General features: G+C 33.9%; 3 protein-coding genes and 3 long non-coding RNA genes across 6 annotated transcripts in view; 5 read left to right on the forward strand and 1 right to left on the reverse strand.

Annotated features, from left to right (window-relative positions):
• The window catches only part of LOC128171686 (multiple epidermal growth factor-like domains protein 10), a 295,355-nt gene that overhangs the window by 216,808 nt on the left and 50,798 nt on the right, over positions 1 to 27,749 (forward strand). The gene's annotated exons all lie outside the window — the stretch shown is intronic.
• The window catches only part of LOC128171697 (teneurin-4-like), a 127,488-nt gene that overhangs the window by 50,610 nt on the left and 49,129 nt on the right, over positions 1 to 27,749 (forward strand).
• LOC128171712 (uncharacterized) lies at positions 45 to 4,297 on the forward strand. The gene is made up of 2 exons (XR_008242134.1): positions 45 to 119; positions 4,005 to 4,297. It is a non-coding gene; the product is annotated as an uncharacterized LOC128171712 (long non-coding RNA).
• On the forward strand, positions 6,164 to 11,714 carry LOC128171709 (uncharacterized). Its single transcript, XR_008242132.1, has 2 exons — positions 6,164 to 6,921; positions 11,422 to 11,714. It is a non-coding gene; the product is annotated as an uncharacterized LOC128171709 (long non-coding RNA).
• LOC128171713 (uncharacterized) lies at positions 15,028 to 19,303 on the forward strand. The gene is made up of 2 exons (XR_008242135.1): positions 15,028 to 15,138; positions 19,012 to 19,303. It is a non-coding gene; the product is annotated as an uncharacterized LOC128171713 (long non-coding RNA).
• On the reverse strand, positions 22,569 to 26,318 carry LOC128171685 (uncharacterized). Its single transcript, XM_052837458.1, has 2 exons — positions 23,001 to 26,318; positions 22,569 to 22,654 (listed from the first exon to the last, which is right to left on the reverse strand). Exon 1 carries the CDS (start codon positions 26,263 to 26,265, stop codon positions 23,383 to 23,385), a length of 2,883 nt encoding a protein of 960 aa, XP_052693418.1. The 5' UTR covers positions 26,266 to 26,318; the 3' UTR covers positions 22,569 to 22,654; positions 23,001 to 23,382.

The following is a 27,749-nucleotide window of genomic DNA, read 5'->3' on the forward strand; positions in this document are numbered from 1 at the left end:
ATGTTAACTCGCCGTGTTTTGACTGCGAACAACAGCTGATAGCGGTGTGTCAGAAGAATGGCCTGCAAGACGGCGATAGTGGAAATTTTAGCTCAACTAACGTATGACAGATTATAAAGGTATGTTTCAATACAGGATATATCGTACTGACTTTTTCTTTTCAAGGTGTTTGTGCACTTTTCAATCTATTCCGACATTCCTCTGACTCTAACCTCCGCTTTTGACGTGCGTAACAATGTGAAAGCGGGCATTTGAGTCAGAGAAATCTCGGGATATTATCTGTCCAATGTATTTTCACGTGTATGTTTTGCACACTGCTCTTTTGAATTTCTATTTATTATCATGTATATGTATGTCTTGTTTTGTATTGAACAACACACCACACACTGTAAAACAGTGCAATTAAAAGGGGTGGGGGTCCAAAGGCACACAAGAGTAGAATGTTGTAATTAGAGTGCATGTTTGCATGATGATAACTTTACCCTAAATTTTTGAATATAGCAGATCTTTATCATATCACCTCCACTTAATGAATTAAAGAACTCGGACAGGCTTGTGCTTAATTAAATAAATATATTTGACATGGTAAATATTCAGTCTAATTAAAATTAGAACTTTTGTCTGGCTCGCCGTTATATATGATTATCGCCTGCGAAAGAGCATGTAAAACAGAGTGCAAGATGAAAAGAACTTTAAGTTCAGATTTTAGGTTAATGTTCCCTGATATTTATAAAACATTCTTCTCAAGATTTGATTATTTCACAGAACAATTGTAAATTCTTTGAGATTAGTTTATCTTTTATATATATTGAATTTTAATGATTCATTTTAGGTAAACTTTACATGCAGAACACATCTACATTGTAAACAATTTTTACAATAAGACAAATGTATGTAATAATTTTTACTACATGTGCCTCAGATCTCTCTCTCCCCCTCTCTCTCTCTCTCATGCTTTTAATCTTGGCAAAGCATCACAGAGCAACATCATTTTGTGCATATCTCTTTAGTAAAAGAAATCAACAATGCTTTAAATTTCAAAATGAGCAGGTATTATCGTGCAATCCCTCATTTTTTCATTGTGCAACTTAAATCCAAAGCTTTGTAAAATTGTTTATGGAATTTTATACATACTAAACATAATATTGGTTTTAAAACCTGTCATAAATTAGAAAAGAGGAAAAAATCCTCGCTAAATTTATTTGCGAAAAAAAAACCCAGTAGAATTCATTTAATAAAAAAAGGTATAGCAGAAAGTTATACGTTGAGGCTGTTCGGATGAAATACTGTAAGTCGTTTTAATTCCACCATGTTAAAATTTCATGATTTTTACTAAAGTATCAATTGCGATGGTTTTAATTTCACGCTGCTTAAAAATTCAATTGATCAGAATAGAAGCATTTAAATTTCATAATATTTGGTTAAAGTGTTCAAACTAAGAAATGCTTCGTAGGAAAAATAAAAAAAATAGGGGGAGGGTATACATGTAAGGGTATTTCTAAGTGATGTGATGCTTTTGTCATGATAATATCATGTATATGTATGTAGTTTTGAATAAGGTTTCTTATTTAGGGAGGTTGAACAACAGTTGACCTCTAAAAGATTAGGTAAAGATGCTTTATTTATGGAGAGCCCTATGAATCTGTGTCACTTAAATGGCCATATTTTTCTTAATCCTTAATGGAATTGGCAAAATGAGGTATACTTTTTCTCAGAATAGCATAAGCTTTGTAAGTTTAAGACAAGATGACTTTTCAGAGAATGTTAGTGTAAGTTTCAAGACTACATGGTATTTCAGATTTTTCATTTAACTGTAATTTTGAGTGGATTTTGTAATAAAAATTGTCTATTTTGGGAAAATGGATGATTTTGTTGGTTATATATGTCATTACATGATTTATTTTCTATAATATACAAGGGAAGTACCGGTAAATCAATGTGTAGAATGACCACCACTAGAGTAAATTGGCTTAGAAAGTTGGTATTTCCTATTCTGATGACAATTAATAGGCCTAAGTTAATTACCGTGATAAGAATTAATACTGTAAAAGAGTTTTGATCAATTGAATTATTTAAATTATAAATTTGCAGCAATTTTGCTGTCTGATTTCATGAAATAACATTAAGCAACCTGACTTATATAACTCAATTTTTTTAAAACAGCATATTTTTCTTTCTGATCAAATAAAATTCACATGTAGACAAATGCAGTTATCAACTTGAGTCAAAAAACTCAAGTTTTTGCTCCTTCCTATCCAAAAGTGATACTTTAGATATATTTACAGAATTCAAAAAGCCACCCCCTGTTTCCAATTGTCTCCATTACCATTACATGTTAGATATGTAAATGTACATTTGACCTTGAAATAACATCTGCTATAATAATTACTCTTGAAATGATCAAGAAACAACATATTTTTACCCTTTTATTGTATATATGCATCAAAAATGTAGGAAAACATGTAAAATTTGAACATTTATCATGGAATTCTCATCCGTCCCCAGTTACCCGGTTGTGTTTGAATTTCATTTTAATTAAGAGCAGACATCACACTTGTAGGTCTTACTCTTTTAGCAAAGTTAAAAGGAGACTAGAAACCAGAATAAATAAGATATTCACTAAATATGATTATAAGCTTACTGTTTCATGAAAACAAGAAATCACATGTATGGCGCCATGTCTTTTTGTGAAAAAAATGTTACATTTCATCCATTTATCAAGAAAAGATCAATTTTCAATATCAGTGATGGTTGTTTTCAAATATGTGTGAGAAATGACTCAAGAGAATTGCCAAAAGTTTCATAATATTAGGTTAAAGTGTTCAAACTAATGCTTCTTAGGAAAATCAAAAAATAGGGGGATGGTATACATGTAAGGGTATTTCTAAGTGATGTGATGCTTTTGTCATGATAATATCATGTATAATATGTATGTAGTTTTGACTCAGGTTTCTTATTTAGGGAGGTTGAACAACAGTTGACCTATAAAAGATTAGATAAAGATGCTTTATTTATGGAGAGCCCTATGAATCTGTGTTAAATAGAGGAAAGTGGAAATGCTGGTTTCACTTAAATGGCCATATTTTTCTTAATCCTTAATGGAATTGGCAAAATGAAGTATACTTTTTCTCAAAATAGCATAACCTTTGTAAGTTTAAGACAAGATGACTTTTCAGAGAATGTTAGTGTAAGTTAAAGGTAGCAAGGGACAGTTTCGGATAAAGTACCCATCAATATTTTTGTAAAATTGAGAGTTGCTGTACTTGAAGGCTTATGAGTGTTGCTAAAATTCATGAAATGATTTTTAATGATTATCATTAGTTAGAGGGATGCCTCTTGTTGAAATTGATATTCAATATGTAGGCCCCATATGTTAGGTACATGAGATTCAGAAGTAAAATGCGAAACCTGCGGCTATGACTGTTGTGTTGACTTTAGACAGTGAAAATGCAAGTTACAGACGGGAAGGTAAATAACACGAAAAGTAGGTGGATGGGGCATTATAAACTATACACCGGTAAGTTTCTGACATGTGATGGTGCAACATGCACATGGTATGGAAGGTCAACCCTTTGCTGGGAATTGGCTGAAGGAGGTCTAAAAAGCTGAAAAATCATGAAAAATTAGCAAAATATGGAAGGGTCAAAATCTCATAAAAACCAGTCTGTAGAAAACTTTACAGGTTTTGACTAGTAATTTTCTTCAGAAATTGGTGATTGGCCTTATAAAGAGTGAATTAAAGGTATTTGTGCTGAATGGGAACTGAGGAAATTCTAGTTACAGGGTTCCGAAGACACACGTCCCCAGGCTACAATGAAATGTACATGTATTAAAAAAACCTGTCCTGTGCCATCTAATGTCACGTATCGGGATATGGCATACTAATTACACTGCATGGTCAGTGTATTTTTTTTCAGAAATACTATGCATATGTTAATGTAAACACAGCTATTATTAGTACTGGTACATGTATTAACACAGCTTATTGATTTTTTTAATTTCAGATATTGGTGGCCACATGGTTTTTACCTGTTGATTCTTTTCAGCTCTTGAGGTTAACCTGTCACTTCTATACCCACATGCATATTCTTTAATGTGTTCTACAGACTATTTACCAGTAATTCAAATTAAATAGGATAATTCATGAACAGCTACTGTAATGGAACTTTAAGAAAGCATCATGCCTTGTTGTGGTTTGTGTTTGATAAGAAATTATAACAAACAAAATTATGGCTGTTTAAAGTAATTTACAATTGTTAGCTGTGAAAATTTGTTTTTCAATAAAAGTATGCAATTATGTTTCATTTATTTTGTTTTTAGCTCACCTGAGCCAAAGGCTCAAGTGAGCTTTTCTGATCACAATTTGTTGTTGTTGTAAACTTTTCATATTTTCATCTTCTTCTCAAGAAGCACTTGGCAGATTTCAACCAAATTTGGCACTAAACACCACTAGGTGAAGGGGATTCAAATTTGTTCAAATGAAGGGCCACACCTCTTTAAAGGGGAGATATTTGAGAATTATTGAACATTTGTTGGTATTTTTCAAAAATCTTCTTCTCAAAAACTATTCGGCCTGAAAAGCTTAAACTTGTGTGGAGGCATCCTCATGTGGTGTAGATTCAAGTTTGTTCAAATCATTGTCCCCGGGGGTAGGGAGGGGCCACAAGAGGGGGATCAAGTTTTACATAGGAATATATAGAGAAAATCTTTGAAAATCTTCTTCTCAAAAACTATTAGGCCAGAAAAGCTCAAATTAAAGTGGAAGCATCCTCAGGTAGTGTAGATTCAAGTTTGTTCAAATCATAGTCCCAGGTGGTATGGTGGGGCCACAATGGGGGAATGGATTTTTACATATATAGAGAAAATATTTAAAAATCTTTTTTTCAGAAACTAATCAGCCAGGAAAGCTGAAACTTATGTGGAAGCATCCTCAGGTAGTGTGGATACAAAGTTGTGAAAATCATGACCCCGGGGGTAGGTTTGGGCCACAATGGGTGGGGGGGGGGGGGGGAGGGTCAAAGTTTAACATAGAAATATAAAGAGTTAATATTTTAGAATCTTCTTCTCAGAAACTAATCAGACAGATGATTCTTTATAATTGTTAAGACTTTGGCCCTAGGACAGTTTTTTGGCCTCACAAGAAGGTTCAGAGTTTGATGTAGGTTTATATCCCATATATAAACTTTTGTTAAGGATCTTTTTGAGAACTGCAATACTCAACATGCGATATGACTATAAAATGAATATAAAATCATCCTTTTAGAAAAAGAAACTAATGATTATAAACATAAGAATATTTAGGGGGGAAAATGGATTTTATTTATACAGGATCTACATGTATTATTGTACATTGTCCAGATAGTTTGCATTGTGACTCCATTAAGCTGATTTTATCATACCTATTGTTCCTCAGGTGAGCGATGTGGCCCATTTGCCTCTTGTTTTAGTTTTTCATTGTTTTTCAATATTAAAAATTAAACATATGTAACCTACGGTATATTTCATGATGAGTACAAAACAAAAATCCGTTTTTAAATCGGACGATGCATAACAGATATCGGGGTTTAAAAATTGATTTTTCGGAAATTTTGATTCTGCGTTTTTGGTTTCAAAAATAGCGTAAAGTTCAAACTCGTACCAAAAATAATTCAATTTTTGTTAAGTACTTTGACACCTTCGGAATTATTTTTTGTTAAGTCGTTCTTAGAATCGTTAAGGTTTTTGTTAATTCGTACATAGTATCATTCGTATTTTTTTATCTTTTAGTTAAAGTTGGTCTTGTTATTGATTTAAACACTCTGCTTCTTGCAGGAACATCAAGCTTTACTCTTGACATTAACGGAAGACCCACTCGTTGCTTTGCAACGAGCTTTGCTCTAGTTATTATACTTTTTCTTTTTTTTCTGACTCCTTTTTTGCTTCATAACTCAAAAAGTTTTCAACCGATTTCAATGAAATTTCCAGAGATTTTAGCAAGATATCGTCCCTCAAAGATGTTAAAATTTTAAAGACAACGTCACTCCTGTTTTGACGTTACGTCATTTTTAAAATTTTAAAAAAATCATTTTGTCCGGGACTTTTCTCAAAAATGCTTAAAGATAGAGGCTTGAAATTTTCAATGGTTATGATTTGGTCGATTTACCTCTGTAATGAGGCTATATGATAAATATTCGTCACTTCCGGTCGAAACCGGAAGCGAATCAAATTTTTCGAAAAATTGAATTTTTTGATCAAACAAAAAACGTATACGTAGTTTGTAGAGCTTTTTATGCTGAATCTAATGCTGAAAACCGTTTGAAATTTGGAGGATGCAATAAAGATATATCGGGGTTTAAAAACTGATTTTCCCGGAAATTTTGATGCCGCGTTCTTGGTTTTAAAAATAGTGCAAAATTCACACTGAAAGTAACTTCTACTGTAACAATTCGTACTGATAATAAAACTTTATAAAAAAACATAAAATTAGATGCATATTGTAGAGTTTGCAAAGCTTAATACAAAACTTAAATTCGTTTTAAAATCGGATACTGCATTGCAGAGATATCGCGGTTTAAATATTGATTTTTCCGGAAATGTTGATTCCTCGTTATTGGTTTAAAAAATAGTGCAAAATTCACACTTAAAGTAACTCCTGCTGAAAAGATTTCGTACAGGTCATAAAACCGAACTCCTTTTTTATATAGTTAATCAGAATGTTTATTGAAACAATTTCGTTAATTCGGTCGATAATTACGTTGTTAGTTTTTATTAGTCTTAATAGTTTTAATCGAAATAATTATCGTACGATTCACCATGTCAACTCGCCATGTTTTGACTGCGCGCTGCGAACAACAGCTGATCATAGCGGTGTGTCAGAAGAATGGCCTGCAAGGCGGCGATAGTGGAAATTTCAGCTCAACTAACGTATGACAGATTATAAAGGTATGTTTCAATACAGGATATATCGTATTGACCTTTTCTTTTCAAAGTGTTTGTGCACTTTTCAATCTATTCCGACCTTCCTCTGACTCTAACCTCCGCTTAAGCGCTTTTGACGTGCGTAACAATATAAAAGCGGGCATTTGAGTCAGAGAAATCTCGGGATATTATCTGTCCAATGTATTTTCACGTGTATGTTTTGCACACTACTCTTTTGAATTTCTATTTATTATTATGTACATGTATGTCTTATTTTGTATTGAACAACACACCACACACTATAAAAATGTGCATTTAAAAGGGCTGGGGGTCCAAAGGCACACAAGAGTAGAATGTTGTAATTAGAGTGTATGTTTACATGATGATAACTTTACCCTAAATATTTGAATATAGCAGATCTTTACCATATCACCTCCACTTAATTAATGAATTAAAGAACTCAGACAGGCTTGTGCTTAATAAATAAATATATTTGACATGGTAAATATTCAGTCTACCGGTAATTAAAATTATAACTTTTGTCTGGCTCGCCGTTATATATGATTATTGCCTGTATGTAAAACATGTAAAACAGAGTGCAAGATGAAAAGAACTTTAAGTTCAGATTTTAGATTTATGTTCCCTGATATCTATAAAACATTTTTCTCAAGATTTGATTATTTCACAGAACCATTGTAAACTCTTTGAGATTAGTTTATCTTTTATATATATTGAATTTTATTGATTCATTTTAGGTAAACTTTACATGCAGAACACATCTACATTGTAAACAATTTTTACAGTAAGACTAATGTATGTAATAATTTTTACTACATGTGCCTCAGATCTCTCTCTCTCTCTCTCTCTCTCTCTCTCTCTCTCTCTCTCTCTCTCTCTCATGCTTTTAATCTTGGCAAAGCATCACAGAGCAACATCATTTTGTGCATATCTCTATCTAGTAAAAGAAATCAACAATGCTTTAAATTTCAAAATGAGCATGTATTATCGTGCAATCCCTCATTTTTTCATTGTGCAACTAAAATCCAAAGCTTTGAAAAATTGTTTATGGAATTTTATACATACTAAACATAATATTGTTTTTAAAACCTGTCATTAATAAGAAAAGAGAAAAAAATCCTCGCTAAATTTATTTGCAAAAAAAAACCAGTAGAATTCATTTAATAAAAAATGGTATGATAGCAGAAAATTATACTTTGAGGCTGTTCAGATGAAATACTGTAAGTCGTTTTAATTCCACCGTGTTAAAATTTCATGATTTTTACTAAGGTATCGATTGCGATGGTTTTAATTTCACGCTGCTTAAAAATTCAATTGATCAGAATAGAAGCATTTAAATTTCATAATATTTGGTTAAAGTGTTCAAACTAATGCTTCTTAGGAAAATCAAAAAATAGGGGGATGGTATACATGTAAGAGTATTTCTAAGTGATGTGATGCTTTTGTCATGATAATATCATGTATATGTATGTAGTTTTGAATAAGGTTTCTTATTTAGGGAGGTTGAACAACAGTTGACCTTTAAAAGATTAGGTAAAGATGCTTTATTTATGGAGAGCCCTATGAATCTGTGTTAAATAGAGGAAAGTGGAAATGCTGGGTTCACTTAAATGGCCATATTTTTCTTAATCCTTAATGGAATTGGCAAAATGAGGTATACTTTTTCTCAGAATAGCATAAGCTTTGTAAGTTTAAGACAAGATGACTTTTCAGAGAATGTTAGTGTAAGTTTCAAGACTATATGGTATTTTCAGATTTCTCATTTAACTGTAATTTTGAGTGGATTTTGTACCAAAAGTAGTCTATTTTGGGAAAATGGATGATTTTGTTGGTTATATATGTCATTACATGATTTATTAGCTATAATATACAAGGGAAGTAACTCCCTTTTAAATGTGTAGAATGACCACCACTAGAGTAAATTGGCTTAGAAAGTAGGTATTTCCTATCCTGATGACAATTAATAGGCTTAAGTTAATTACCGAGATAAGAATTAATACTGTAAAAGAGTTTTGATCAATTGAATTATTTAAATGATAAATTTGCAGCAATTTTGCTGTCTGATTTCATGAAATAACATTAAGCAACCTGACTTATATAACTCAATTTTTTTAAAACAGCATATTTTTCTTTCAAATAAAATTCACATGTGGACAAATGCAGTTATCAAAGTATACAATATGTCAAAAAACTCAAGTTTTTGCTCCTTCCTATCCAAAAGTGATATTCTAGATATATTCACAGAATTCAAAAAGCCACCCCCTCTTTCCAATTGTCTCCATTTCCATTACATGTTGGATATGTAAATGTACATTTGACCTTGAAATAACATCTGCTATAATAATTACTCTCGAAATGATCAAGAAACAACATATTTTTACCCTTTTATTGTATATATGCATCAAAAATGTAGGAAAACATGTAAAATTTGAACATTTAATTATCATGGAATTCTCATCCGTCCCCAGGTTCCCGGTTGTGTTTGAATTTCATTTTAATAAAGAGCAGACATCACACTTGTAGGTCTTACTATTTTAGCAAAGTTAAAAGGAGACTAGAAACCAGAATAAATAAGATGTTCACTAAATATGATTACAAGCTTACTGTTTCATGAAAACAAGAAATCACATGTATGGCGGCATGTCTTTTTGTGAAAAAAAAATGTTACATTTCATCCATTTATCAAGAAAAGATCAATTTTCAATATCAGTTATGGTTGTTTTCAAATATGTGTGAGAAATGACTCAAGGGAATTGCCACAAGTTTCATAATATTAGGTTAAGGTAACTCCATACTCGTAAAATTCTCTGATGAAAGTTGAAAAACCGAATTGATTTCAACTTAATAGACTTTAATTTCATCAATTGTTAGAAAAAATATACATGTCATCACACTTTTTGAGATGCCAGATAAACATAAACTAAAGCACATTTTAGCATCAGAAAACCATATTTTTTTGGTTAAAAATAAAAAGTTTGTAGGCAGAAATTTGTTTATCTTGTTTAATTTTATTGTCAACTTTATCAGAAAACTAAAACTACAAAAATCTTTTAAAATTCATTGTTGGAATAAGAAAAACTATGGCATTTAGACATACAACTGATAGAAAAGTAAGAAAAAGAGTTATTTCCCCTTAGCATCGATAAAATGTAAAAGAAATTGGAAATTTTGCATAAAATTAAGCTGCGAAAATATCTTGAACCTACCAATAATTCTAATTACTTCTGTGTTATTATATTCGCATAAAATAGATAAAACTATCTTGCACAAATTTTAAAGAACTCAAAGTTTTACAAAAAAGTATGACATTACAGAACACTGGATCTACTTTAAAGTGTTCAAACTAATGCTTCTTAGGAAAATCAAAAAATAGGGGGAGGGTATACATGTAAGGGTATTTCTAAGTGATGTGATGCTTTTGTCATGATAATATCATGTATATGTATGTAGTTTTGAATAAGGTTTCTTATTTAGGGAGGTTGAACAACAGTTGACCTCTAAAAGATTAGGTAAAGATGCTTTATTTATGGAGAGCCTTATGAATCTGTGTTAAATAGAGGAAAGTGGAAATGCTGGGTTCACTTAAATGGCCATATTTTTCTTAATCCTTAATGGAATTGGCAAAATGAGGTATACTTTTTCTCAGAATAGCATAAGCTTTGTAAGTTTAAGACAAGATGACTTTTCAGAGAATGTTAGTGTAAGTTAAAGGTAGCAAGGGACAGTTTCGGATAAAGTACCCGTCAATATTTTTGTAAAATTGAGAGTTGCTGTACTTGAAGGCTCATGAGTGTTGCTAAAATTCATGAAATGATATTTAATGATTATCATTAGTTAGAGGGATATCTCTTGTTGAAATTGATATTCAATATGTAGGCCCCATATGTTAGGTACATGAGATTCAGAAGTAAAATGCGAAATCTGTGGCTATGACTGTTGTGTTGACTTTAGACAGTGAAAATGCAAGTTACAGATGGGAGGGTAAATAACACAAAAAGTAGGTGGATGGGACATTATAAACTAAACACCGGTAAGTTTCTGACATGTGATGGTGCAACATGCACATGGTACAGAAGGTCAACCCTTTGCAGGGAATTGGCTGGGGGAGGTCTAAAAAGCTGAAAAATTAGCAAAATATGGAAGGGTCAATATCTCATAAAAACCAGTATGTAGAAAACTTTACAGGTTTTGACTAGTAATTTTCTTCAGAAATTGGTGATTGGCCTTATAAAGAGTGAATTAAAGGTATTTGTGGTGAATGGGAACTGAGGAAATTCTAGTTACAGGGTTCCGAAGACACACGTCCCTAGGCTACAATGAAATGTATAAAAAAACATGTCCTGTGCCATCTAATGTCATGAATCGGGATATGTCATACTAATTACACTGCATGCATGTTCAGTGTATTTTTTTTTACAGAAATACTATGCATGTGTTAATGTAAACACAGCTATTATTAGTACCGGTACATGTATTAACACTGCCTATTGATTTTTTTAATTTCAGCTATTGGTGGCCACATGGTTTTTACCTGTTGATTCTTTTCAGCTCTTGAGGTTAACCTGTCACCTCTACCCACATGCATATTCCTTATTGTGTTCTACAGACTATTTACCAGTAATTCAAATTAAATCGGATAATTAATGAACAGTTACTGTAATGGAACTTTAAGAAAGCATCATGCCTTGATGTAGTTTGTGTTTGATAAGAAATTATAACAAACAAAATTATGGCTGTTTAAAGTAATTTACAATTGTTAGCTGTGAAAATTTGTTTTTCAATAAAAGTATGCAATTATGTTTCCTTTATTTTATTTTTAGCTCACCTGAGCCAATTTGTCGTTGTCATTGTTGTAAACTTTTCATATTTTCATCTTCTTCTCAAGAAGCACTGGGCAGATTTCAACCAAATTTGGCACTAAGCACCACTAGGTGAAGGGGGTTCAAGTTTGTTCAAATGAAGGGCCACACCCTCTTTAAAGGGGAGATAATTGAGAATTGTTGAAAATTTGTTGGTATTTTTCAAAAACCTTCTTCTCAAAAATTATTCGGCCTGAAATGCTTAAACTTGTGTGGAGGCATCCTCAGGTAGTGTAGATTCAAGTTTGTTCAAATCATTGTCCCTGGGGATAGGGAGGGGCCACAAAAGGGGGATCAAGTTTTACATAGGAATATATAGAGAACATCTTTTAAAATCTTCTTCTGAAAAACTATTAGGCTAGAAAAGCTAAAATTAAAGTGGAAGCATCCTCAGGTAGTGTAAATTCAAGTTTGTTCAAATCATAGTCCCAGGTGGTATGGCGGGGCCACAATGGGGGAATGGATTTTTACATAGGAATATATAGAGAAAATCTTTAAAAATCTTTTTCTCAGAAACTAATCAGCCAGGAAAGCTGAAACTTATGTGGAAGCATCCTCAGGTAGTGTAGATACAAAGTTGTGAAAATCATGACCCCGGGGTAGGTTTGGGCCACAATGGGTGGGGGGGGTCAAAGTTTAACATAGGAATATATAGAGTAAATATTTAAAAATCTTCTTCTCTGAAACTAATCAGCCAGATGATTCTTTATAATTGTTAAGACTTTGGCCCCAGGACAGTTCTTTGGCCTCACAAGAAGGTTCAGAGTTTGATGTAGGTTTATATCCCATATATAAACTATTGTTAAGGATCTTTTTGAGAACTGCAATACTCAACATGCGATATGACTATAAAATCAATATAAAATCATCCTTTTAGAAAAGGAACTAATGATCATAAACATAAGAATATTTAGGGGGGGGGATGAATTTTATTTAAACAGGATCTACATGTATTATTGTACATTGTCCAGATAGTTTGCATTGTGACTCCATTAAGCTGATTTTATCATACCTATTGTTCCTCAGGTGAGCGATGTGGCCCATTTGCCTGTTATTTTAGTTTTTCATTGTTTTTCAATATTAAAAATTAAACATATGTAACTTACGGTAATTTTCATGATGAGTACGATGCATAACAGATATCGGGGTTTAAAAATTGATTTTTCGGAAATTTTGATTCTGCGTTTTTGGTTTCAAAAATAGCGTAAAGTTCAAACTCGTACCAAAAATAATTCGATTTTTATTAAGTACTTTGACACCTTCGGAATTATTTTTTTTGTTAAGTCGTTCTTAGAATCGTTAAGGTTTTTGTTAATTCGTACATAGTATCGTTCGTATTTTTTATCTTTTAGTTTTAGTTGCTCTTGTTTTTTATTTAAACACTCTGCTTCTTGCAGGAACATCAAGCTTTACTCTTTACATTAACGGAAGACCCACTCGTTGCTTTGCAACGAGCTTTGCTCTAGTTATTATACTTTTTCTTTTTTTTTCTGACTTCTTTTCGGCTTCATAACTCAAAAAGTTTTTGACCGATTTTTATGAAACTTTCAGAGATAATGTGAAATTATAATGGTTCAATGATGTTAAAGTTTCTATAGCAACGTCATTTCCGTTTTTACGTTACGTCATTTTTAAAAATTTCAAAAAGTCATTTTGTCCGCGGCTTTTTTCAAAAACGATTCAAGATAAATAGTTGAAATTTTTCGAGCTTATATATTGATCGTTTTGCCTCTGTAATAAGGCTGGAAATGAAAATCCGTCACTTCCGGCCGAAACCGGAAGTAAATCAAATTTTTCGAAAATTTGAATTTTTTGATCAAATAAAAAAACCATACGTATTTTGTAGAGCTAAATAAGTTGAATTTAACACTGAAAACTGTTTTTTAATCGGATGATTCATTACAGAGATATTGGGGTTTAAAAATTGATTTTTCCGGAAATTTTGATTCCACGTTATGTGTTTAAAAAATAGCATAAAGTTAAAAGTTAAATTAACTCATACCAAAAATAATTGTTAAGTCGTACTTGAACACATTCGGATTTTTTTTGTTAAGTCGTTTTTGAAATCGAAAAGGTTTTTGTTAATTCGTACTCAGAATCATTCGGATTTTGTTGAGTCGTACCAAGAATTATTCGATTTTTGTTCTTTTCGTCTTAGGTGATCTTGTTATTGTTTTCAGAACTTTGCTTCTTACAGGGACAGATAGCTTTCTTTTCGACATTAAAAGGAAGACCCACTCGTTGCTTTGCAACGAGCTTTGCTCTAGTTATTATTAGGGTCTTCCGTTTTCCAACGGAAGACCCTTTTGTTTTTCTTCGGTTTCTTTTTATTATTATTATACTTTTTCTTTTTTTTCTGACTCCTTTTTTGCTTCATAACTCAAAAAGTTTTCAAGCGATTTCAATGAAACTTCCAGAGATTTTAGCAAGTAATCGTCCCTCAAAGATGTTAAAGTTTTGAAGACAACGTCACTTCCGTTTTGACGTTACGTCATTTTTAAAAATTTTAAAAAGTCATTTTGTCCCGGACTTTTCTCAAAAACGCTTTAAGATAGAGGCTTGAAATGTTCAATGGTTATGATTTGGTCGATTTACCTCTGTAATGAAGCTATATAATAAAAATCCGTCACTTCCGGTCGAAACTGGAAGCGAATCAAATTTTTCGAAAAATTGATGTTTTTGCTCAAACCATAAACGTATACGTAATTTGTAGAGCTTTTTAAGCTGAATCTAATGCTGAAAACCGTTTAAAATTTGGAGCATGCATTACAGAGATGTCGGGGTTTAAAAACTGATTTTTCCGGAAATGTTGATGCCGCGTTCTTGGTTTCAAAAATAGTGCAAAATTCACACTGAAAGTAACTTCTACTGTAACAATTCGTACTGATCATAAAACTTTTTTTAAAACATAAAATTATATGCATATTGTATAGTTTGCAAAGCTAAATACAAAACTAAAATTCGATTTAAAATCGGATACTGCATTGCAGAGATATCGGGGTTTAAATATTGATTTTTCCGGAAATGTTGATTCTTCGTTATTGGTTTCAAAAATAGTGCAAAATTCACACATAAAGTAACTCCTGCTGAAAAGATTTCGTACAGGTCATAAAACCGAACTCCTTTTTTATATAGTTAATCAGAGTGTTTATTGAAACAATTTCGTTAATTCGGTCGATAATTAGGTTGTTAGTTTTTATTAGTCTTATATAGTTTTATTCGAAATAATTATCGTACGATTCACTATGTCAACTCGCCATGTTTTGACTGCGAACAACAGCTGATAGCGGTGTGTCAGAAGAATGGCCTGCACGACGGCGATAGTGGAAATTTCAGCTCAACTAACGTATGACAGATTATAAAGGTATGTTTCAATACAGAATATGTCGTATTGACTTTTTCTTTTCAAAGTGTTTGTGCACTTTTCAATCTAATCCGACATTCCTCTGACTCTAAACTCCGCTTTTGACGTGCGTAACAATATAAAAGCGGGCATTTGAGTCAGAGAAATCTCGGGATATTATCTGTTCAATGTATTTTCATGTGTATGTTTTGCACACTACTCTTTTGAATTTCTATTTATTATTATGTATATGTATGTCTTAATTTGTATTGAACAACACACCACACATTGTAAAACAGTGCAATTAAAAGGGGTGGGGGTCCAAAGGCACACAAGAGTGGAATGTTGTAATTAGAGTGCATGTTTGCATGATGATAACTTTACCCTAAATATTTGAATATAGCAGATCTTTACCATATCACCTCCACTTAATTAAAGAACTCAGACAGGCTTGTGCTTAATTAAATAAATATATTTGACATGGTAAATATTCAGTCTAATTAAAATTAGAACTTTTGTCTGGTTCCCGTTATATATGATTATCGCCTGTGAAAGAGCATGTAAAACAGAGTGCAAGATGAAAAGAACTTTAAGTTCAGATTTTAGGTTAATGTCCCTGATATCTTAAAAACATTCTTCTCAAGATTTGATTATTTCACAGAGCCATTGTAAATTCTTTGAGATTAGTTTATCTTTTATATATATTGAATTTTATTGATTCATTTTAGGTAAACTTTACATGCAGAACACATCTACATTGTAAACAATTTTTACAGTAAGACAAATGTATGTAATAATTTTAACTACATGTGCCTCGATCAGATCTCTCTCTCTCTCTCTCTCTCCCTCTCTCTCTCTCATGCTTTTAATCTTGGCAAAGCATCACAGAGCAACATCATTTTGTGCATATCTCTATCTAGGAAAAGAAATCAACAATGCTTTAAATTTCAAAATGAGCATGTATTATCGTGCAATCCCTCATTTTTTCATTGTGCAACTAAAATCCAAAGCTTTGTAAAATTGTTTATGGAATTTTATACATACTAAACATAATATTGTTTTTAAAACCTGTCATTAATAAGAAAAGAGAAAAAAATCCTCGCTAAAATTTGCAAAAAAAACCCCAGTAGAATGCATTTAATAAAAAATGGTATAGCAGAAAATTATACTTTGAGGCTGTTCGGACGAAATACGGTAAGTCGTTTAAATTCCACCGTGTTAAAATTTCATGATTTTTACTAAAGTATCAATTGCGATGGTTTTAATTTCACGCTGCTTAAAAATTCAATTGATCAGAATAGAAGCATTTAAATTTCATAATATTTGGTTAAAGTGTTCAAACTAATGCTTCTTAGGAAAATCAACAAATAGGGGGAGGGTATACATGTAAGGGTATTTCTAAGTGATGTGATGCTTTTGTCATGATAATATCATGTATATGTATGTAGTTTTGAATAAGGTTTCTTTTTTAGGGAGGTTGAACAACAGTTGACCTCTGTAAGATTAGGTAAAGATGCTTTATTTATGGAGAGCCCTATAAATCTGTGTTAAATAGAAGAAAGTGGAAATGCTGGGTTCACTTAAATGGCCATATTTTTCTTAATCCTTAATGGAATTGGCAAAATGAGGTATACTTTTTCTCTGAATAGCATAAGCTTTGTAAGTTTAAGACAAGATGACTTTTCAGAGAATGTTAGTGTAAGTTTCAAGACTACATGGTATTTTCAGATTTCTCATTTAACTGTAATTTTGAGTGGATTTTGTACCAAAATTGGGAAAATGGATGATTTAGTTGGTTATATATGTCATTACATGATTTATTAGCTATATACAAGGGAAGTAAATCCCTTTTAAATGTGTAGAATGACCACCACTAGAGTAAATTGGCTTAGAAAGTAGGTATTTTCTATCCTGATGACAATTAATATGCTTAAGTTAATTACCGAGATAAGAATTAATACTGTCAAAGAGTTTTGATCAATTGAATTATTTAAATTATAAATTTGCAGCAATTTTGCTGTCTGATTTCATGAAATAACATTAAGCAACCTGACTTATATAACTCAATTTTTTTTAAACAGCATATTTTTCTTTCAAATAAAATTCACATGTAGACAAATGCAGTTATCAAAGTATACAATATGTAAAAAAAACTCAAGTTTTTGCTTCTTCCTATCCAAAAGTGATATTTTAGATATATTTACAGAATTCAAAAAGCCACCCCCTCTTTCCAATTGTCTCCATTACATGTTGGATATGGAAATGTACATTTGACCTTGAAATAACATCTGTTATTATAATTACTCTCGAAACGATCAAGAAACAACATATTTTTACCCTTTTATTGTATATATACATAAAAAATGTAGGAAAACATGTAAAATTTGAACATTTATCATGGAATTCTCATCCGTCCCCAGGTACCCGGTTGTGTTTGAATTTCATTTTAATTAAGAGCAGACATCACACTTGTAGGTCTTACTATTTTAGCAAAGTTAAAAGGAGACTAGAAACCAGAATAAATAAGAAATTCACTAAATATGATTATAAGCTTACTGTTTCATGAAAACAAGAAATCACATGTATTGCGGCATGTCTTTTTGTGAAAAAAATGTTACATTTCATCCATTTATGAAGAAAAGATCAATTTTCAATATCAGTGATGATTGACTCAAGGGAATTGCCACAAGTTTCATAATATGAGGTTAAAGTGTTCAAACTAATGCTTCTTTGGAAAATGAACAAATAGGGGGAGGGTATAAATGTAAGGGTATTTCTAAGTGATGTGATGCTTTTGTCATGATAATATCATGTATATGTATATGTATGTAGTTTTGAATAAGGTTTCTTATTTAGGGAGGTTGAACAACAGTTGACCTCTATAAGATTAGGTAAAGATGCTTTATTTATGGAGAGCCCTATGAATCTGTGTTAAATAGAAGAAAGTGGAAATGCTGGGTTCACTTAACTGGCCATATTTTTCTTAATCCTTAATAGAATTGGCAAAATGAGGTATACTTTTTCTCAGAATAGCATACGCTTTGTAAGTTTAAGACAAGATGACTTTTCAGAGAATGTTAGTGTAAGTTAAAGGTAGCAAGGGACAGTTTCGGATAAACTACCCATCAATATTTTTGTAAAATTGAGAGTTGCTGTACTTGAAGGCTTATGAGTGTTGCTAAAATTCATGAAATGATTTTTAATGATTATCATTTAGTTAGAGGGATGTCTCTTGTTGAAATTGATATTCAATATGTAGGCCCCATATGTTAGGTACATGAGATTCAGAAGTAAAATGCAAAACCTGCGGCTATGACTGTTGTGTTGACTTTAGACAGTGAAAATGCAAGTTACAGACGGGAGGGTAAATAACACGAAAAGTCGGTAGATGGGGCATTATAAACTATACACCGGTAAGTTTCTGACATGTGATGGTGCAACATGCACATGGTACGGAAGGTCAACCCTTTGCAGGGAATTGGCTGGGGGAGGTCTAAAAAGCTGAAAAATCATGAAAAATTAACAAAATATGGAAGGGTCAAAATCTCATAAATACCAGTATGTAGAAAAATTTTACAGGTTTTGACTAGTAATTTTCTTCAGAAATTGGTGATTGGCCTTATAAAGAGTGAATTAAAGGTATTTGTGCTGAATGGAAACTGAGGAAATTCTAGTTACAGGGTTCCAAAGACACACGTCCCCAGGCTACATTGAAATGTATCAAAAAAACTGTCCTGTGCCATCTAATGTCACGTATCGGGATATGTCATACTAATTACACTGCATGGTCAGTGTATTTTTTTTCAGAAATACTATGCATATGTTAATGTAAACACAGCTATTATTAGTACCGGTACATGTATTAACACAGCTTATTGATTTTTTTAATTTCAGCTATTGGTGGCCACATGGTTTTTACCTGTTCATTCTTTTCAGCTCTTGAGGTTAAACTGTCACCTCTACCCACATGCATATTCCTAATGTGTTCTACAGACTATTTACCAGTAATTCAAATTAAATCGGATAATTCATGAACAGTTACTGTAATGGAACTTTAAGAAAGCATCATGCCTTGTTGTGGTTTGTGTTTGATAAGAAATTATAACAAACAAAATTATGGCTGTTTAAAATAATTTAGAATTGTTAGCTGTGAAAATTTGTTTTTCAATAAAAGTATGCAATTATGTTTCCTTTATTTTGTTTTTAGCTCACCAGAGCCAAAGGCTCAAGTGAGCTTTTCTGATCACAATTTGTCGTTGTTGTAAACTTTTCATATTTTCATCTTCTTCTCAAGAACCACTGGGCAGATTTCAACCAAATTTGGCACTAAGCACCACTAGGTGAAGGGGGTGCAAGTTTGTTCAAATGAAGGGCCACGCTCTCTTTAAAGGAGAGATAATTGAGAATTATTGAAAATTTGTTGGTATTTTTCAAAAATCTTCTTCTCAAAAACTATTCGGCCTGAAAAGCTTAAACTTGTGTGGAGGCATCCTCAGGTAGTGTAGATTCAAATTTGTTCAAATCATGGTCCCCGGGGGTAGGGAGGGGTCACAAGAGGGGGATCAAGTTTTACATAGGAATATATAGAGAAAATCTTCTTCTCAAAAACTATTAGGCCAGAAAAGCTCAAATTAAAGTGGAAGCATCCTCAGGTAGTGTAGATTCAAGTTTGTTCAAATCATAATCCTAGGTGGTATGGTGGGGTCACAATGGGGGAATGGATTTTTACATAGGAATATATAGAGAAAATCTTTAAAAATCTTTTTCTCAGAAACTAATCAGCCAGGAAAGCTGAAATTTTTGTGGAAGAATCCTCAGGAAGTGTAGATACAAAGGTGTGAAAATCATGACCCCGGGGTCAGGTTTGGGCCTCAATGGGTGGGGGGGGTCAAAGTTTATCATAGGAATATATAGAGTAAATATCTAAAAATCTTCTTCTCAGAAACTAATCAGCCAGATGATTCTTTATAATTGTTAAGACTTTGGCCCCAGGACAGTTCTTTGGCCTCACAAGAAGGTTCAGAGTTTGATGTAGGTTTATATCCCATTTATATAAACTATTGTTGAGGATCTTTTTGAGAACTGCAATACTCAACATGCGATATGACTATAAAATCAATATAAAATCATCCTTTTAGAAAAGGAACTTATGATTATAAACATAAGAATATTTAGGGGGGAAAATGGATTTTATTTATACAGGATCTACATGTATTATTGTACATTGTCCAGATAGTTTGCATTGTGACTCCATTAAGCTGATTTTATCATACCTATTGTTCCTCAGGTGAGCGATGAGGCCCAATTGCCTCGTTTTAGTTTTTCATTTTTTTTTTCAATATTAAAAATTAAACATGTAACCTACGGTAATTTTCATGATGAGTACAAAACTAAAATCCGTTTTTAAATCGGATGATGCATAACAGATATCGGGGTTTAAAAATTGATTTTTCGGAAATTTTGATTCTGCGTTTTTGGTTTCAAAAATAGCGTAAAGTTCAAATTCGTACCAAAAATAATTCGATTTTTGTTAAGTACTTTGACACCTTCAGAATTATTGTTTTGTTAAGTCGTTCTTAGAATCGTTAAGGTTTTTGTTAATTCGTACATAGTATCATTCGTATTTATTTTTATCTTTTAGTTTAAGTTGCTCTTGTTATTGATTTAAACACTCTGCTTCTTGCAGGAACATCAAGCTTTACTCTTGACATTAACGGAAGACCCACTCGTTGCTTTGCAACGAGCTTTGCTCTAGTTATTATTCTTTTTCTTTTCTTCTGACTCCTTTTTTGCTTCATAACTCAAAAGGTTTTAAACCGATTTTGATGAAATTTTCAGAGATTTTTGCAAGTTGGCGTCCCTCAAAAATGTTAAAGTTTTTAAGAGAACGTCACCTCCGTTTTGACGTGACGTCATTTTTAAAAATTTCAAAAAGTCATTTTGTCCCGGACTTTTCTCAAAAACGCTTTAAGATAGAGGCTTGAAATTTTCAATGGTTATGATTTGGTCGATTTACCTCTGTAATAAGGCTCGGAATGAAAATCTGTCACTTCCGGTTGAAACCGGAAGTAAAACAAATTTTTCGAAAAAATGAATTTTCTGATCAAATCAAAAATGAATATGTGTGTTGTAGAGCATATTAAGCTGAATCTAACACTGAAAGCCGTTTTAAAATCAGACGATGCATTACACAGATATCGGGGTTTAAAAATTGATTTTTCCGGAAATTTTGATTCCGCGTCCTTGGTTTAAAAAATAGCATAATGTTTATCGTAAAGTTAACTCGTACCAAAAATAATTGTTAAGTCGTACTTAAACACATTCGGATTTTTTTTGTTAAGTCGTTCTTAAAATCAAAAAGGTTTTTGTTAATTCGTACTTAAAATCATTCGGATTTTGTTAAGTCGTACCAGGAATAATTCGAATTTTTTCATCTTTTTCTTTTTATTACTCCTGTTATTGGTTTAAGAGCTCTGCTTCTTACAGGAACTTCCAGCTTTACTTCTGACATTAACGGAAGACCCACTCGTTGCTTTGCAACGAGCTTTGCTCTAGTTATTATTTTATTTTTTATTTTTTTTCTGACTCCTTCTCGGCTTTATATCTCAAAAATTTTTCGTCCGATTTCCATGAACTTCTCAGAGCTATTGTAAAGTTATCATGCCTCAACGATGTTAGAGTTTCAGCATTTACGTCTCTTCCGTTCAAGTTTGACAGCCATTTCTAATGTTTAAAAAAGTGATTTTGTCCGGAGGATTTCTCCAAAAACTTTAATGATATCGCTTCGAAATGTTAACTGATGATAGATGTATCAATTCTATGATGTACTGGGGGGTTTAAAATTTTATTCACCGATTTTGCTCAAAACCGGAAGTAGTTCCAATTTTTGTAAATTTTCATTTTTTTGATCAAAATAAGACAATACCACAGTCTTATAGAACTTGCCATGGTGAATTTAAATTTGAAATTCGTTTGAAAATCGGACGATGCATTACAGGGATATCGGGGTTTAAAAATTGATTTTTTCGGAAATTTTAATTCCGCGTCCTTGGTTTAAAAAAAAGTGTAATGTTCAAAGTAAAGTTAACTCGTACCAAAAATAATTGTTAGGTCGTACTTGGATTCATTCGGTATTTTTTTTTGTTAAGTCGTTCTTGAAATCAGAAAGGTTTTTGTTAATTCGTACTTAAAATTATTCGGATTTTGATAAGTCGTACCAGGAATAATTCGATTTTTTTCATCTTCTTATCTAAATTACTCTTATATTGGTTTAAGATCTCTGCTTCTTACAGAAACTTCCAGCTTTACTTCCGACATTAACGGAAGACCCACTCGTTGCATTGCAACGAGCTTTGCTCTAGTTATTATTATTTTTTTTAATTTTTTTTCTGACTTTTTTCGAACGCTATTTCTCGTGAACTACATGACCGATTTGCATGAAATTTACAGGACACATAGAGTATTCTGCCTTTGCCTACAGATAGTTAACCAACACAACAATCCAGTGCTTCGTATTTATTGTGTATGCGGTAAAAAACTGAAACAAAAACAAAGTATGAATTACTCATACGTTCTCAAAAACAATGTACATGTAAAGACAAAATGCATATAATAATAGTTTGTAATGAAAGAATAGAAATGAAAAAATAACAGTATTGAAGATAAGGTCCAAAACAATGAATTTTAACACAAATGGGTTTCCATAGAAAATTGTAACAAACGTACGTTATTTACTTAGATTGACAATGACAATAATGGCGTTCCATACTTTTTAGAGATAATGAGAAATTTACTTATAAACTGCATTTATATAAAAATACGAAACAGTAAACATATAAATGAATAGCCCCGTATGTAATATAAATCAACAGAAAACTACTTACAGTGTGTGGCAGCATAGGAATACAAAAAACATGTTGGGTGAACTAAGTGTCCTTGTGTGGGTCACACAAACAACAAACAGGAAGTCAACAATTAGGAAAAGTAACTCTAAATCATATAATGAAAGGATAACTCTAGGTTCAAAAAGGAAAGATAACTGCAGAAAATACATATCAATATGACAATGGAAGATAACTCTAAATGTTTTTAGATAATAATTAAACTTTAGCAAAATACACAATCATACACAATCTTGTAAACAATACACTCCCCGTCTGATATCTTTAGATATCACTATCCAACATATTTACAAAATAACCAAAATATTCCAAACAAATGAAATACCAAACAGTTCTGAATAACATGAAGCACTGTTACAAATTTTCAAATTGCCATCAAGAGCACAGTCTCTGTAACCGGGCGCGTATAGAATGTGTTAACGCCATTCTTGTTCACACGAAGTTGTACTTTACGGACTCTCTTGTCCGATAGGCTTGGAAACACTTGATCCACTACTGCCATCTTCCAGTCACAGCGATGGGCTGAACTGTCCTTCAATAAAACGACATCACCGACGGATAGGTTTCTTTGGTGCTGTGTCCACTTTTGTCGACTTTGAAGGGTGACTAAATATTCCCTACGCCATCGTTTCCAGAAGAGGTCTGCAAGTAGTTGAACTCTTTTCCACTGAGCTTTGAAGGCATCTTTCTCATCAAATGGTCCAGGCGGTTCTCCTCCTTTGTCTGTTTTCTGGGTCAGAAGGGTATATGGAGTGAGAATAAATGGGTACTCTGGATCGGTTGGAACTGGTACTAATGGTCTTGAGTTAATAATGGCACAAGCTTCAGCTAAGAACGTTACGAGGGTCTCGTGTGTCAACTTCTTTGCTGTACCAGTAATCAATAAAGAGTCTAGAATTCGTCTTGTAAGGCCTATCATCCTCTCCCATGCACCGCCCATGTGGGATGAGTGTGGAGGATTAAATATCCATACAGCTCTGTTATCCAACAGAAACTGTCCAACGGGTCCATCTTCTACATTAATGGTATGAATTCCTAGACTTTCGGCTGAACCCACAAAGTTTGTGCCACGATCCGATCTAAATTCCTGTACTCTGCCTCGTATAGCGACGAATCTTCTCAGAGCGTTAATGAAAGACGAGGAACTCATCTCTTCGACCACTTCTATATGGACAGCTCTTGAGGAAAGACAAGAAAACATCACTGCCCAACGTTTAGCGTGAGCCAGTCCTCCTCTGGTACGACGTGCAGCAACTTCCCAGGGTCCAAAGGTATCCACTCCCACGCTTGAGAATGGAGGTCCTGGAGATAACCGATCTTGAGGTAAGTCCGCCATTATTTGATGCTCAGGTTTTCTTCTCATCTTTCTGCATGTCACACAATTGTATATTACTGAAGATACGATTCGCTTGGCTCCGGTTATCCAATAACCGGCTGATCTAATCGAGCCTTCAGTGAAGTGGCGTCCTTGATGCTTCGTGAGCTGATGGTAATGGCGCACCAACAGTGTAGCAATATGATGTTTCCCAGGAATAATGATGGGGTTCCTTTCATGGTTGCTCAAATCTGACTTGGACAATCGGCCTCCAACACGTACGATACCATCGCTATCTAAGAAGGGGTGTAATTTCAAGAGCGAGCTTCCTCTGTTGAGATCTTTGTTTTCTCTAATGCATCTAATTTCTTCTAGGAATGCTTCATTTTGGACCTCTCTAATGATGTGTTTCTCTGTCTCAAGATACAGTTTGACATCCTTTGCCTTATTGCAGGAATGCCAACCTCTGCACTGTGATGTTCCACTCCAAGCCCTAGCTATGTGTTTTAGGCGTGCGATTCCTGCTACCAAACCATTCCACGTTGAATATTTAGTGAATTTTCCAGTTCCTAGAGATGATTCTCCAATGTGTAGCTTCTTCACTGTAAGTATTGGTCGAATCTCTTTGTCACTCTCCGAGTCTACGAGTTCGTGCTCTAGTGGAACTGTTTCGTCAGCTGTCTTCACTGTGTTTTGGTATTGATGGAACCATTGTTTTGGACCACAAAGCCACAGACTGTTTTTCATGCTTTCAACTGAGACTGGTCTGGTCGCTTGATCTGCGGGGTTGTGTTCTGAAGGAACATAGCTCCATTGTTCAGGTGAAGAAACGTTATGTATCTTTTCAACTCGGTTGCTAACATAGGTATAGAATCTCCTGCATCTGTTGTAGATATAACCAAGAACAACTTTGCTGTCAGTATGGAAATGCATTTCTTTGGGATCAATATCCAGCTGTTCTTTGATGATCTTGGATATCTCAATTCCAAGCACTGCAGCGCATAACTCTAAACGAGGGATGGTGACTGCTTTCTTAGGTGCAACTTTTCCTTTTCCCATAATGAAGCCGCAATGTAGATTGCCATCTTGGTCCTCCGCTCTGAGGAAAGCAACTGCTGCAACTTCCTCTTCAGACGCATCTGTAAACACGTGGACTTCTCTCTTGAAAAGCTTTTCAGGAGATACCGGGAGATAAGGACGAGGGATTTCCAGGTTTTCAAGAAATGGTAGCTGCTGTTTCCACTGGTCCCATTCCACTTGATACTGTTCAGGTAAATGTTGATCCCAGTCAGTAGATTCCTCAATGAACTTTCTTAACAGCAGTTTACCTCTAACGAGAACTGGGGCAACAAATCCTATAGGGTCGTAGAAACTGTTTAAACAGGAAAGTACTCCGCGGCGTGTATATGGTTTCTCATCTAAGGAAAGTCTGAAGGTGAATGAATCTGTTCGGAGATTCCAGCTTAACCCTAAACTTCGCTGTATAGGAAGATTCTCTTTAATGAGATCTAAAGACATCAAGTCTTTGGCTAAGTCTTCAGTGGGAATGTGGCTCATAACATCACTGCTGTTAGACACAAATTTGTGAAGCCTAAGCCCTCCTTCTTCCAGTAGCGCTTGCTTTGTTCTTTCCATCAAACTGACGATTTCTTCTGGGGATGACATCGAGATCAAACCATCATCAACATAGAAATTGCGTTCAACGAAACTGCGAACGTCACCTCCGTATTTATCTTCGGCAATATGTGCAGTCCTTCTAAGTCCATATGTTGCAACTGCGGGTGATGGACTGTTGCCGAACACATGAACGCACATTCTGTATTCCACCAATTGCTTCTGTGGATTGTTGTCTAAGTACCAGAAGAAACGCAGATAGTTTCTGTGGTCTTCTCGGACTTTAAAACAGTGAAACATCTGTTGTATGTCAGCCATGGCACCGATGTTATCAAGTCTGAACCGCAGTAGAACACCAAGAAGACTGTTTGTTAAATCCAGGCCTGTCAGAAGGGCATTGTTCAGTGACACACTATTACACTGGGCTGATGAGTCGAACACCATCCTAACTTGATCAGGTTTCTTCGGGTGGTATACACTGAAAATAGGTAAGAACCAACACTCTTCATCTTCCGTTAATGGTGGTGCTAGCTCTGCATGTTTTGCATCAAATATACGTTGCATAAAGGTGAGTGCGTGTTCATATTTAATTGGATTCTTCCTCAGGCTATTATCTAGTATCGTTGCTCTTTTCAATGCTTGCTGTCTATTATCTGGAAGTCTGTATCTCGGTTCTCGGAATGGTAATGGGGCAACCCACTGGCCACTTTCATCACGATAGAACTCCTTGTCCATGATGGCTAGGAATTCTTTATCTTCCACAGACAGTCCTGGCTTGTCATCGTCAGGAGATGTCTGGAAAATGTTCTGTCCAATTGGTTCGTTTCCTTGTGGATGTTTAAGGAGTGCCATACACTGTATTTGTTTAGGTAGGGTCTCCTTGACAATGATATTGTTTGGACATGGGGTAGCCAAAGTATTCCTTCCATCAGACATAACTGAGACTTTGTTTGCAACAACAACATCCGGTCTGTGAGTTCTTCCGAGACAAACCTCTCCAACAATCACCCATCCAAGATTAAGTTTCTGTGCATGTGGCGTATTTGGAGGTCCAACTCTTTGCTCGAGAACATGATGTACATCTCCGAGGTCACGTCCAATCAAGAGAAGAATGTTGACGTCTTCATCAAGTGGCATCATATGAATTGCTATGTCTTGTAGATGAGGGTAAGTGTCTGCTACCTCTGGGGTTGCTATCTCTTGTCGATTAGCAGGAATTTCGTCACACTCGATAACTGTAGGAAGATTGAATCGACAACTTCCATCTATAGATTCAACAACTAATCCATTGACTTTTCTTCCACTGCATGTAGATTGACCACTGCAAGAAAACAGGGTGTATGCTTCTGATTCACTTTGGATGTTGAAGAAGTCAAATAATTCGGATCTAGCAAGGGTACAGTTGCTCTGTTCGTCGATGATTGCGTACACCTTGATAGCGCATTCCCTTTTGCCGTAAGGATAAACATTGACAGGTAGAACTTTTGTACATGATCGACCACTGAAGTTATTGCCACAAAGTTCAGTACATTTATTTGAAACGTCAGTTCTCCTTGCAGACCTCTCCCCGCCGTCAACACGTCCAGATCCTGATTCTGTCTTCTCCCATCCACAAGATGCTTTGGGTTCAAACTTCTTTTGGTCGATATGCAACGCTGTGGCATGACGAGAACTTCCACACACGTCACACTTTATGGTAGCTGTACAGTTTCTTGACAGATGTTTAGAGGCACAGCATTTATAACAAAATTCAAATTCCCGCAATAAATCCTTTCTCTCCTTTATAGGTTTAGCTCGAAAGG

This window comes from Crassostrea angulata, chromosome 2, assembly GCF_025612915.1.
Source record: "Crassostrea angulata isolate pt1a10 chromosome 2, ASM2561291v2, whole genome shotgun sequence".
Classification (NCBI taxonomy): domain Eukaryota; kingdom Metazoa; phylum Mollusca; class Bivalvia; order Ostreida; family Ostreidae; genus Magallana; species Magallana angulata.

Excerpts from the sequence above, each read along its gene's own strand:
- LOC128171685 (XM_052837458.1), bottom strand. The coding sequence starts at position 26,265 with ATGGCTGACATACAACAGATGTTTCACTGTTTTAAAGTCCGAGAAGAC.